The sequence below is a fragment of the Hydractinia symbiolongicarpus genome, chromosome 10, assembly GCF_029227915.1.
Source record: "Hydractinia symbiolongicarpus strain clone_291-10 chromosome 10, HSymV2.1, whole genome shotgun sequence".
NCBI lineage: Eukaryota > Metazoa > Cnidaria > Hydrozoa > Anthoathecata > Hydractiniidae > Hydractinia > Hydractinia symbiolongicarpus.
Window position 1 is genome coordinate 13,259,802 of NC_079884.1, and position 12,146 is coordinate 13,271,947.

At 32.8% G+C, this 12,146-nt stretch overlaps 2 protein-coding genes across 4 annotated transcripts in view; one reads left to right on the forward strand and one right to left on the reverse strand.

Annotated features, from left to right (window-relative positions):
* LOC130613349 (ethanolamine kinase 1-like) overlaps positions 1-9,910 on the reverse strand; it is a 30,557-nt gene extending 20,647 nt beyond the window's left edge. For both annotated transcript variants that reach the window (XM_057434708.1, XM_057434707.1), the window contains exon 1: positions 9,805-9,910. The gene's annotated coding sequence lies outside the window, so the exon portion shown is untranslated. The remainder of the gene's footprint in view (positions 1-9,804) is intronic.
* Positions 1-12,146, forward strand: part of LOC130613340 (protein crumbs-like) — a 24,218-nt gene continuing 12,072 nt past the window's right edge. For both annotated transcript variants that reach the window (XM_057434697.1, XM_057434698.1), the window contains exons 1-6: positions 1-302; positions 6,418-6,936; positions 7,288-7,659; positions 8,515-8,811; positions 10,972-11,133; positions 11,745-11,988. In XM_057434697.1, the coding sequence (XP_057290680.1) occupies positions 254-302; positions 6,418-6,936; positions 7,288-7,659; positions 8,515-8,811; positions 10,972-11,133; positions 11,745-11,988 (1,643 nt within the window). In that variant the 5' untranslated portion in view covers positions 1-253. The remainder of the gene's footprint in view (positions 303-6,417; positions 6,937-7,287; positions 7,660-8,514; positions 8,812-10,971; positions 11,134-11,744; positions 11,989-12,146) is intronic.

A 12,146-nucleotide genomic window follows, 5' to 3' on the forward strand; every position in this document is an offset into this window, starting at 1 on the left:
TCCTTAGCGGAAAACAAATCGTGGTCGGGTTTACAACAACAAAATCTGAGAACCAATATGGCACTGAGCAAAAGGTCTGTTTGATCACGACTTAAATCACAGAAAACATATGATGGCGGAGTAGAAACGATGCAAGCAAAAAAGATCAAAAACACAAAAACAATCTACAATCTAGACTAGATAATAGTATAATATAGCTAGTTATACCTAATTTTAGAGCCTTAATTACACAATTAAAACAGATAAAGAAATAATGACGAACAGAAATTGGATACTTGGAATCTTTAAAATATATTTACTTGGTGAGGACTTTTATTCACAGTTTTTTATTCACAGTTTTTTGTTGTTGAAATTGTAATAAGATAGATAAAAAGCCACAGGAGTAAGCAAATTTTCGTCTCAAAAGTTTTGTCTAGCTAGCTGCCCTTCCAGTTCTGGGGACATTGGATTGGAGAAAACTGCTCATTACTGTGTTGTGATGGTTTACACACAAAGTAGCTAGCTAGCTATACTTTAATTTAATTATGCTTGTCCCTCATATGATTAGTCTAATCAGAGTAAACCATTCTTGATAAGGAATGGACACACAATTGTGCTGTAATAAAGATTTATTTATGGCTAGCTACATACCCTTAAGAAGCTAGCTATCTAGCCTAGCTACACAAATAAACTTACTATGTGGTAGCGAAGTTCTTAAAAGAACTGTTTTTAATGGTTTTTGAAAAAGTTTACTTTATAAATAACTGATGTATAAACTTTATTAACTCTTTTTTCTTCAAGCGCCTTCTTCCCAACTATCGTCCACATGGTATGTTACAAGGAATTGCATTTTGGGAATGCTCCGGGCTAGTTCGGGAAAGTGTGTGCGATTCCGGGGGACAACCATCAATTTTATTTGAAAAGCCGCCCAACCTCGCTAGGTGTTTGCAGCTTATTGGCACCCTCTTAAGTATTACTGGATTTGGTGTAGTGGGGGATCGTCTCTACGATTGTTTCAAAAGTAATCATTTCAATTTGTATAGTTTTTTATTTGAAACGATCTTTATACGAATTTGAAACGATTTTAAAATATTTTTTTGCTAAAAAAATCGTTTTAAATTTGTTTCAAATCGTTTTAAAATAGTTTAAAATAATTTTGTTGAAATGAAAATCGTTTCGCATTTGTTTCATAATCGTCTCACAATATCAACATCAATTCGTTTCAACAGTTTGTTAAATTCATTTCAGTTCAAATCGTTTCAAAATCGCTTCAAATTTAACACCATTATTATTATTATGTTTATCACATGCACCGATTTCTATAGAAATTTTCTTATCAAATTATTTAAAGTATCTAGATATATCAATCTACGGCGATGTTTTAGCTTCCTACGATCATGTTTTTATAATTTGTAAACGATCTACGGCAATGTTTTAGCCTCACACGATCGTGTTTTGATGGTTTTTGAACGATCTATGGCGATGTTTTGCTTCATACGATCATAATCATCATCATCATTCTCGGCTTAAAGTTCGTTTTCCATGCTAGCATGGGTTGGACGGGGTATAATAATGACCCTCTTCCAATGTGATCTAGAATGTGTTAGATCTAAACTGTATCAAGTCTGTCCTTATAACCTCCTGCCAAGTCTTTCTTGGTCTGCCTCTGGGCTTTGCCCCAGAAACTATCAAGTTTCTACACTTTCTTACCCAATTATCCTCCTCCGTTCTTTCCAAGTGCTCCAGCCAATTCAATCTTCTTATCTGGATAACATCTTTAATTCTATGAATACTTAACCTGCTTCTTAGCTCATCTGAACTCTTTCTGTCTCTCAGACTGCCGTTTCACATACACCTAACCATTCTCATATCATTCCTTTCTAAACGATAAGGATCTTCCTGCTTCCCTGCCCATATCTCACTACATTACAACATAACACTTCTTAGACAGGCCTCATACAACGTACCTTTTAACTCAATGGACAAGACTCTGCTAGTCAACAAAGGAAGTACCTCTCTGAACTTCTTCCAAGCAGAATCTATCCTGCAAGTAACACTTCTTCCAACACCCCCTTCACTGCCCAACATATCACCTAAGTAACAGAAGTTCTCAATTATCTCTAAGGAGCCATTGTTGTGCATCATTAAAGCTGGAAATACTTCATTCTCTATAATCTCACCTTTGCAATGCTTGCATGCTGAATGTCAGCTCTTAACCTTCCACCAATACTACTGCACTTCTTATGTACACAATGCTTGAGTTACTACCAACCCCTTTCCTGCAAACTCCACAAAGCCGCTTTCCAACTACAAGGTCACACTTGGCTGCAATGCTACTAATCCTGACTTTAGACTTTGCTGTTTTCACCCTTAGCCCTTTCTCTTCTAGTCCTTTCTTCCGCTTCTTAAACTTTTCAACTAATTCTCCCATCGATTCTGCTATAAGAACCAAATCATCTGCATACAATAACTCCCATGGACAACCTGTTCTGAACTCCATCAGCAGCGCTTCTAAGACTAGAACAAACTACAAAGGACTAGTACAGAACCCTGATGTACACCAACATTTACACTAAATTCATCACTAAGTGAGTCGTTAATCCTGACAGGACTTCTAGCATTGCTGTACATAGACTGTACCATTGTAACTAGCCACTCATCCATACCTATTTTTCTCATAGCCCACCAAATAACTTTAAGTGGCACTCTATCAAAAGCTTTCTTTAAATCTACAAAGGCAAAATAGAGATTCTTTCTCTTTCCTAAATACTTTTCCTGAAGCTGTCTGAGTAAAAATATTGCATCTGTAGTGCCACGTCCTGGAACAAAACCAAATTGCATCTTATCTATATCAATTCTTTCTAAGTAACTTATCAATCACTCTTTTTTAATAACTTTCATTACTTGATCAACCAACTTCAAACCTCTATAGTTACCTCTTTCTAATGTATCACCCTTGTCATTAGAACAATTCAATATTACACTAACTGCCATTCACTCGGAATAGCACCATCTTTTATAATCTGATTAGCAAGACTTGTAATAAGCTCAACTCCGAATATATCCAGATGCTTTTACCATTTCTGCAACAATACCTGATACTCCTTCAATTTCCTAATAGCATCCACTACCCATTCTGTCTTGATCTGCATAGCTGGCCTTTCTACAACATCATCATCAAACTCAGTGTTAAGCAACCTCTGATAATAATTCTTCCGAGCTACCCTTTTCTTCTTCTCTGTTCTAGCCAAAACACCTTCATCATTACGTATACACTTCTCACCTACAACATCTTGATTAGTCTTCTTCATTTGCTTTGGTATCTTGAATATTGCCTTATACACTGCTGTACGAGCACGACGCTTAGCTTCTAAGTAAATATTTTTACTACCACCTGACTTCCACTCTTTCCAAAGTTTCCTCTTTTCCTTTATACACTGGTCAACCTCATTATTCCACCACCAGGTCTGTCTATGTCTAGCTGGTCCTTTCATCCACCCATAGGTATCATCAGAAGCTTCTAGAAGACAATTCTTCAAAGTAATCCTAGTACTTTCAACATTGTCACTATCACATTGGCCGTTGTGTGGCTAACTGCTGAACTTTTGCACTAAATTGTCTTGCTACAATCTCTTCCTTCAGCGTCCACACTTTACGACGGGGCCTGTACTTTCCCTTGGTCATAAGAAGATCATAAGAAGCTAAAACATCATCGTAGATCGTTTAAAAACCATCAAAACACGATCATATGAAGCGAAAACATCCCCGTACACCGTTTAAGAACCATAAAAATGAGATGGTAAGAAGCCAAAAGTTTGCCGTAAATTGTTTAAAAATTATCAAAACGCGATCGTAGGAAGCTAAAAAATTGCCGTAGATCGTTTAAAAATTATCAAAACGCGATCATATGAAGCTAAAGCATCCCCGTAGATCGTTTAAAAATGATAAAAATGGGATCGTAGGAAGCTAAAACATCACTGTAGATTGTTTAAAAATTATCAAAACGGGTTCAAATATAGCCATAGTTGGTTTCGAAACTACATATTATTGTCACCCCATTTAATGGAAGTGAGAAGAAAATGTCTAAAAATAGCTTCAACCAATAATTTATCATGTTTTTTGTTTTTAAATTGTTTTGGGAGAACAATTTGCTTTAGAATTTGTTTTGAAACTTGTTTCAAAAGTTTTTTTCTGCATTCGTTTCAAAATAGGTTCGGAATCGTTTCCCATTCGAATCCCATTTGTTTCCACTTCGTATCATTTTTAAGCTTAGAGCTTAAAATAAAATTCAATCGTTTCACAATTGTTTCAAATCATTTCATCTTCATTTCACAATACGATCTGTAAACGATTTTAAAAAATAATAATACGATCTCGAAATGATCATTATCGTTTCAATTCGTATAAAATATGAAACGGTCCCTAAGTGCGTAGAAGTGAATGTGAGATATGGACTAATCCTAAAATCTCTAGCTAGCAAATGACGTCCTTATTATGTAATTATTTATACGCACTACTCTAGTAACGATCTGGCAACTGCAGTCACAATGTTGCAAAATGCCCCCACTATGCAAAAATTTTATTATCAATAAGCTTCCCCAGCGATGTTTAGGTTGTCTGTTCTGTAAAGTACACAAATTTTAGTACTGGTGAAATTGGTACTATAGTAAATCCTAAACCTAATGTTTAGGATATCATTTTGTAGTCATTCAGTGTTGCCAGTAATTTAGAAAAATTTATTTATTTTGGATAAAGGCCTAGAAGATTATGAAACAAATCAGATAGGAACTTTTAACTGATGCTATAAATGTGTAAAATAGTATTTGTTCGACTTCTTATAGTGTGTAAGCTATTGCTGTAGAATAAATATTTCGAGAAAGGGTCCCTATGCTTGCAAGCAAAAAATGGAATACCAGGCCTATCAATAAAAAAATAACACCCAGGCAAGAAATCGCTCCCCCAAGGTTACAATAATTTAAACTGGGCGAGCTGAATAAATAAAGTAAGTTTATAAACCCATATTTTATCACAAAGTCCTTTTATCTATTTTATTTTATCTTTTTTATATATTTTGTTTTTTTTACTGTAAATATTAATTTCCATGTAAGATGAAGTGATATTGCTCAGCCAGAATTTTTTTTTGGGGGTAATTGGGGGAGCAAATAATGGCTCAGCTAGTTTCTCATTTCTCAGAATTAGGCCAGCCTTTGCGTGAGCAAGAGCAACTGCTCTCCTCTTATTGATAGGCCTGGAATACTCCATGTAGAAACCATGTCCAATATGGAAAAGAACTTTTTATCCGCTCAAAAAGGCATTATTTCCCTCAAGTTTATTACGAAATGCAATCTCATTCCCAGAGCTGCTCTTTTACTTTCTGTTCTGCTGACGCGACACAAGCTACAAAGCAAATATTTTTATAGTGGCTAGCCCAGAAAATCACAAAAACCTATAGTTAGTGGATTGTTTCCACTGGGGGCCACTATGTTTTATTTAGTAAATTTGAAGATGTTGTAGCATTACTTTTATTTCTGCAAAAACGTTTTTAAGCATGTGTTAGAAATCAATGCAAAATTACTGAATCTGATTTGTTAATTCTTGTTTTCCAAATTTGCTAGATTTTTTGTTAAAGAAAGAGTAAAACCTCAAAAAAGTAAAAATACATTGTGGGACATTATGGGATTATGGAAAAAACTCACAATTCAATTTATGTTATTTATGTTGCAATGTATATATTTGCTGTTTTACACTCTAAAAACTAATGCATTTTGTAAAAATCTTGTTTCCAGGGCTTTTTTCGCTTTCTGAAGTCTGCTGCTGACGTGGCACTGGCCAATTCTTGTTATTTTAGAGCAGCTATTTTTCATCTATTTTTCAGCCTAATTTAATCAAATTTTGTGGGTAAGCTTGTATAAGCCCTATATGTTTACTCACAAAATTTGATTGCAAACCGACATGCAGATCACAAGTTATGATTTCGTCAGCAAAAAATTAAGAGGCGTGGAATGAGCAATCCAGTGTCATTTTGGCAAAAAAATTATATAGTTAAATAATCGATTTAACAAACACTGTTTTGTATATGAAACAAACTGAAGATAAGAACTGTGTAAATGTCAATGCAAGGTCGAAAAACTTGAAAAATGATGACTCGAAACATGCTTTTTTTAGTTATTTCAGGTACTGTTGATTAAGGTACAAGAATTTATAACTGACCTTTTTGTTATCAAACTGTCATAATAATTTTCAAGTATATATAATAATATATTAGCTATAAAAGTTTAATTTGCAGGTAACTTTGAAACTTAATCATCTTTCCAATCATTTTTTATGTAAATGAAATCACTTAAATGCAGAAATTAAGCCTTTTTTTGAAAACAGTCCTTCTTTTGGATAACTTTAAATTTAAGACAAAGTTTGCTAAAAACAGAATTTGTATTTTAGGCATCCTTTCACATTATCAGAGTCTTGCTAAGTCCGTTTTCCTGAATCACACAGAAGTTACATTATCACGGGGAATCAGTATTGCAGAAGGATTCTCCTTTTCCTTCAGAGCATGTTCACTTGGTGTGTTATTACGGCAGAGTACAGATGATTTGATGTTATCTTTGGTCTCTGGTGATACAAACACTAGTCATGCAAAGTTAGTCCTTGCATGGAAATATGAAAACAAAACTAAGAACAAATCTATGGAGCTTGCACCATTATTTTCAATGGATAATAATGTTGAAGTTTTAGTTCAAGTAAGGAGCAATAATACTGGCTCAATGTTTGAAGTCAAGTCCTCTGTTAGTAAACTGGATAGCAGAAATTTGTTTATACAAGATATATACCTTCAAAATCTACCTGCTAAAAGCCAGTTAATAATAGGATCTAGTAACTTCACTGGATGTATATCTGGACTAAATGTTGATGTCAGCTCCTCGTGTCCTTTGGATAATTTGACTCCTTGTATTGGACACAGTAAGTTATGACAAGTTTTTAATTTTTCTATCTTGAATAGTAATACTTCATAAAAAAAGTAAAGTTAAGAACTAAGTCTAGCATATAATTCACATGATTTTTAAGTTGTTTTTCTTGTGCTGCATGTATTGTGTCAACAAAAACAAAATGGTTTGATTCTATATTCACTTGTGTATATATTTTTACTGTCAGTTGAAGCTGAAGGTGAGAATTTGTATGTAGTTTTAATTCAATTATCTCTTCTTCAAACACATAGTTTAATATTACTATATAGTATTGTTTCATAGTATTATGTGTTTACTATTAGGTACATGTTTCATATCTATATTAAATTGAGACCTTATTTTACAGAATGTCCAGCTGGTTATGTAGGAAGGTATTGTGAAGTGGACATCGATGAGTGCGTGGCAAGTGCAGAACAGTGTCATCATTTTTCCACTTGTGTGGATAAGGTACACGGCTTTGAGTGTATATGTGGTCCTAATTGGAAAGGACGATTGTGCGATCAAAAAATTGGAGATCCTTGCGAAAATGTTACTTGCCTAAATGGTGGCATCTGCAAAGTTACAGATGACCATAATAATTTCACTTGTTCCTGTCCCGACACATTTGTTGGTCGGTTTTGCGAGATATCATTTTTTCCATGCATCACAAAACCTTGTAAGAATGGTGGTTCATGTACTAATGAGACAGTAACAGACTATTCTTGTGAATGCATTACTGGTAAGTAAGTTAGACCTGTCGGTTTTAAGATATTTTTTAATTTTTTTAATCTCTCACATAAGCTAAATTTAAAATTAATGTCTGCCAAAAATATATTCTTTCAGTAAGTTTATTTAATACTATCTTTTGCTTTTGCTTCATTTTCTAAACTTTGTTATTTCTATTTTAGTAAACATTTATGCTACAATGTTTTCTCAAAAAAAAATTTCTTACCATTTGATGAACCTTTTTATAACAAAATTTATGGAGTTATTTCAATTCAGAGGTTAATAATTACATGGCTGCGATTGCTTGTGGTTGTTCTGGTTGCATGACCAATTTTGGTTTTAGATGGGCTCTGATTACCCAGGAAAGCTGTAACTTTTCCTAGCCGAGGTGAAGGAACTACTTCTGAAACAACTTGATACTTATGTATTAAAATTTCTATTTTGTTAAAAACAAGACAACCTTGTAAAAAAGGTCAAAATAGCCTCGGAAAAGTTTTAAAATTTCATTTTTGAAAATAAAAAAGAAGTTAGAAGTTAGAGAGGGCTGAGGTGAAAGTCTGAAGTAGTGTAGTGTAATGCATAATTTGAAAATATATGCAGCATAGCAGCAATAATTTTCTGAGTAATTTAATTCACAGTCTTCCTTTTTTTAGATGACCAAACTTAAATCAATAAAATGGGAGAAGCATTAAAGTAAAATTCTTAATATGTATAAATATCGTTAATATTAATTTTAATATATATTTTCCATAACACTTAAACATTGTATAATTAAAAATAAAAAAGAGATTTCTAATATTCAAGTTTATCTGTATATTATAGCCTTCTGTCAATGAAACTAATATTATTTTTTGTGTGTGTGCTGTAGGTTTTGTTGGGAAAAACTGCGATAGGAACATTGATGACTGTGCACTAAAACCATGCAATCAAGGACAGTGCATAGATGGTGTAAATAACTATACATGCAATTGCTCAGGAAGTGGTTTCACTGGAGAGTTTTGTCAACTTGATATAAATGAATGTATCATCAGTTCGCCTTGTCAGAATAGGGCCACCTGTCAAAATCTATTTGGAACTTACAAGTGTTTTTGTCAGTCTGGTTTTAGTGGAAGGAATTGTGAAGTAAATATTGATGATTGTGAAAGACAACCATGTGAAAATGGTGGTAGGTGTATGACTTGCTTCTGTTATTATTATTTCATTTTATTATTACTACTATTTACCCAAAATAGCCTCTTTAGTTTCTAACTAACTATATGTTCGAAATGTGTGAAATAGGTCATCAACGAGCTTTTTTGTGCAATTTTTTTTTTAAAAAAAAACTGCATTGGGGATTCGAACCTAAGACCTATGGGCTCACTTTATGACGCCTTAGCCAACTGAGCCAATACCCCTTGAGTAAAAATGTTTAATTTAATGGCTTTTATATTAATCATTTGCGGCTGGCGAATTATACCACTGAATACAAAATGATTTATTAATGTGATATACAACAGTTTTTTAGAATTTTTTTATTCAGTGCTTTTTTTTAAGAAATGGCCAAAGGCTCTCAGAGGTATTGGATCTAAAAATTTCACATGCAGGTGCCTAATAGATAAATATAAAAAGCCGGTAAGTATTTAAGCTATACATCATATCCCTCACGTCAGGAACAGCTGTAAATCATTTCTTAGGTTTTGTGAAAGAACCCTGTAAATATATTTAAAATATATTATTGCAGTGATAATGTGTAATTGCCATTGAGATGCGAGACAGTTTATGCAGCCCCTACATTTTGTTTGAGTTATGTAAGCACAGCAATCGCTCAACTAGGCAACTGCCTAAGACATTAATCCTATTCTCTACCAGGGACTGAAATCACAAACTTTCACACTTGAGGCAAATGCTTTTCCACAAGGCCACCAATCTCTTATGTTTATGTCTTACACAACATCAATGCTGATGGCTGTGATTTAGCATTAACCATTATTAGTTGATCAATACGGAGAGACTAGTCAAATTTAGCATGTGTGACAACATGGAACACCTATGTTTTCAGCAAACCGTCCTAAAACAACATTTTAAAGTGACAATACCAACCTTATTTCCAGCAGATGTTATATTAAACATGCTAGCTTTTTGCTTATTAGAAGTGGACAAAAAATTAAAAAAAAATTACCTTAAGATTTTTGTAAATATTATCTCATCAATAAAGATAATGTTTTAAACTTTGAAAGATTTAGAAGCTTCAACACCTTTTAAGCTGACGATCTCACTATATGATATTCAGCATACTGACACCCTGCAATATGTTTATAACAATTTGCTCTGTCAAATATATGCATTATTAAAATTTTTAAATTGAGTATAAATAGTTACTGAATACTTAAGTTAAAAAATATTCATACCATGAAAATATTAAGGAATATTATTAGAGAATAATACTGCCAGCCTATTCCATTTTTTAACCTATTCATGTAAACATGTGGTATGCCACAGGGTGAATTCTTTAAATTGTGATTTTTATGTGTTTTTATTTATCTAAACTTTTCTGATTTTTATCTTGTCATCTAAAAATCTATTTTTTGTGCGATATTATTTTTTACACACCAATATGACTGTGCCGTGTAAACATTTGAACCTCTTTCTCTAAATCTTTAAAATGTTTAGGCATCTTTTAAATGGCTTTAACTACTAGAGTTTTAAAATAAAAAAGATTATGGATTTTAAAATTAAAAAGGTAACGGATTTTAAATCAAAAAGATTACAGATTTGTACCTATAATAAATAGCCATCATTTGTCTGTTGGCCAAAACCGGTCACGAAATCATGAAGCTGTTTTATTTATGTATCAAATCATTTATAAAGATTTTTAACTAGAAACATTGACAACAGACTGTATGTATGAAATTCATTAAAAACAGATATCCAGCAGTCAGAAAAAAAATCAAATTTTAAAGAATTATAAGTCAAATACTAATAAAACAAACTGTTGTCAAAGAGTTTTCAAGGTTACACAAGCTTTGGCTCAGATGTGGCTAAACACCAACAAAACCTTGAACCTTTTTTTCCTCTCAATTCTCTTACACCTGTGTATTGTTATTTGTTGTTTTGTTAAAAGTTCAGCTGCCACAAGGGTGAATGAACCTGTTGTATAATAGCAGTAAAAAATTATACATTTGTAAATCAACAACTCAATATGCGATTTAAACTATTAAGGAGCTTGCCACTATCAGGCCAAATCTAGAAGAAACTTCTGTTTAAATATATTTTTTATGAATCAGGTAATTTTTCGTCATGTCACATTTTCTATGTCTATTGAATTTTATTGAATTTTACCCACTAGGAACTTGTTCTGATCAAGTGGATGATTATAACTGCTCATGTCAAGCTGGATTTAAGGGAAAGAACTGTAGCATCAACATACAAGAATGTGAATCAAATCCTTGTATTAATGCAATTTCGTGTGATGATAGAATTAATGATTACCAATGCAATTGCAAACCAGGTAAAAGAATATTGTAGTTATTTATTTTAAGAAAATTTATTTTGACTTAATTTGAAAATATTTTTTTTCAAAACTAATCATATTCATTCTCATCAGTGCTGCGTATTATTAATTCAATGATTCCTGCTTTCATTGGTTAGATCAAAAGACCATGTTAGTCAGTATTTAGTAGAGAACCTTTGAAATCAGTTTGCAAAATATAGATTTTGCAGGAAGAAATTTGCATTCTGTGAAATATTAAGTTTTGTCTACATATTGTAAAAATGTAAAATGTTTGAACTGAATTTTATTCTTATTCAAATATGAACAAAGCCTTATAATAAAACTATAAACTATAAATAAAGAACATTTTAAATGATCCTTGATTATGGTTTAAATGTTTTATCGACATTTTAAGATTTTTTTTTGAAGTTATTTTAAGGGAGCTTAAGTTCTGTCTGGTGAAGCAAGGTGATTTACGTCTATATGAACTTATAAATAAAATAAGGTTTAAATAATGGAACGTAAAAGAGTTAAGCTTTGATTTCAATAATTGAAAAAATTGTGCAGTAACTTTTTCTATACAACAGTCATATTAGGTATATTTAAAGGAAATGTGTTTAATGTTTCAGGATACACAGGCAAAAATTGTAACAGCAATATTGATGAATGCATGCCAAAGCCTTGTCAGAACAATGGAACTTGTGAGGATGGCATAGGAAACTATAGTTGTCACTGTATGGTTGGTTTTAAGGGTCTGAACTGTGAACATAACATCAACGATTGTACTGAGGATAGCTGTCAAAATGGTGGAACTTGTTATGATAAAGTTAATAACTACACCTGTAGTTGCGCAGTTGGATTTAACGGAACTAAGTAAGTTCACAATATGTTTTTTTTCATTGCAAGCATGGTAAAGATGTGTGTTACCAGGGCTGCTGACACAATAATAAAAGCAGAGAGCCAGGTTTTAGTGGTGTAGAAGGACCCACCATATTCTATTCGGGCACAGGAGGAAGTTTTATCTTCGTCCA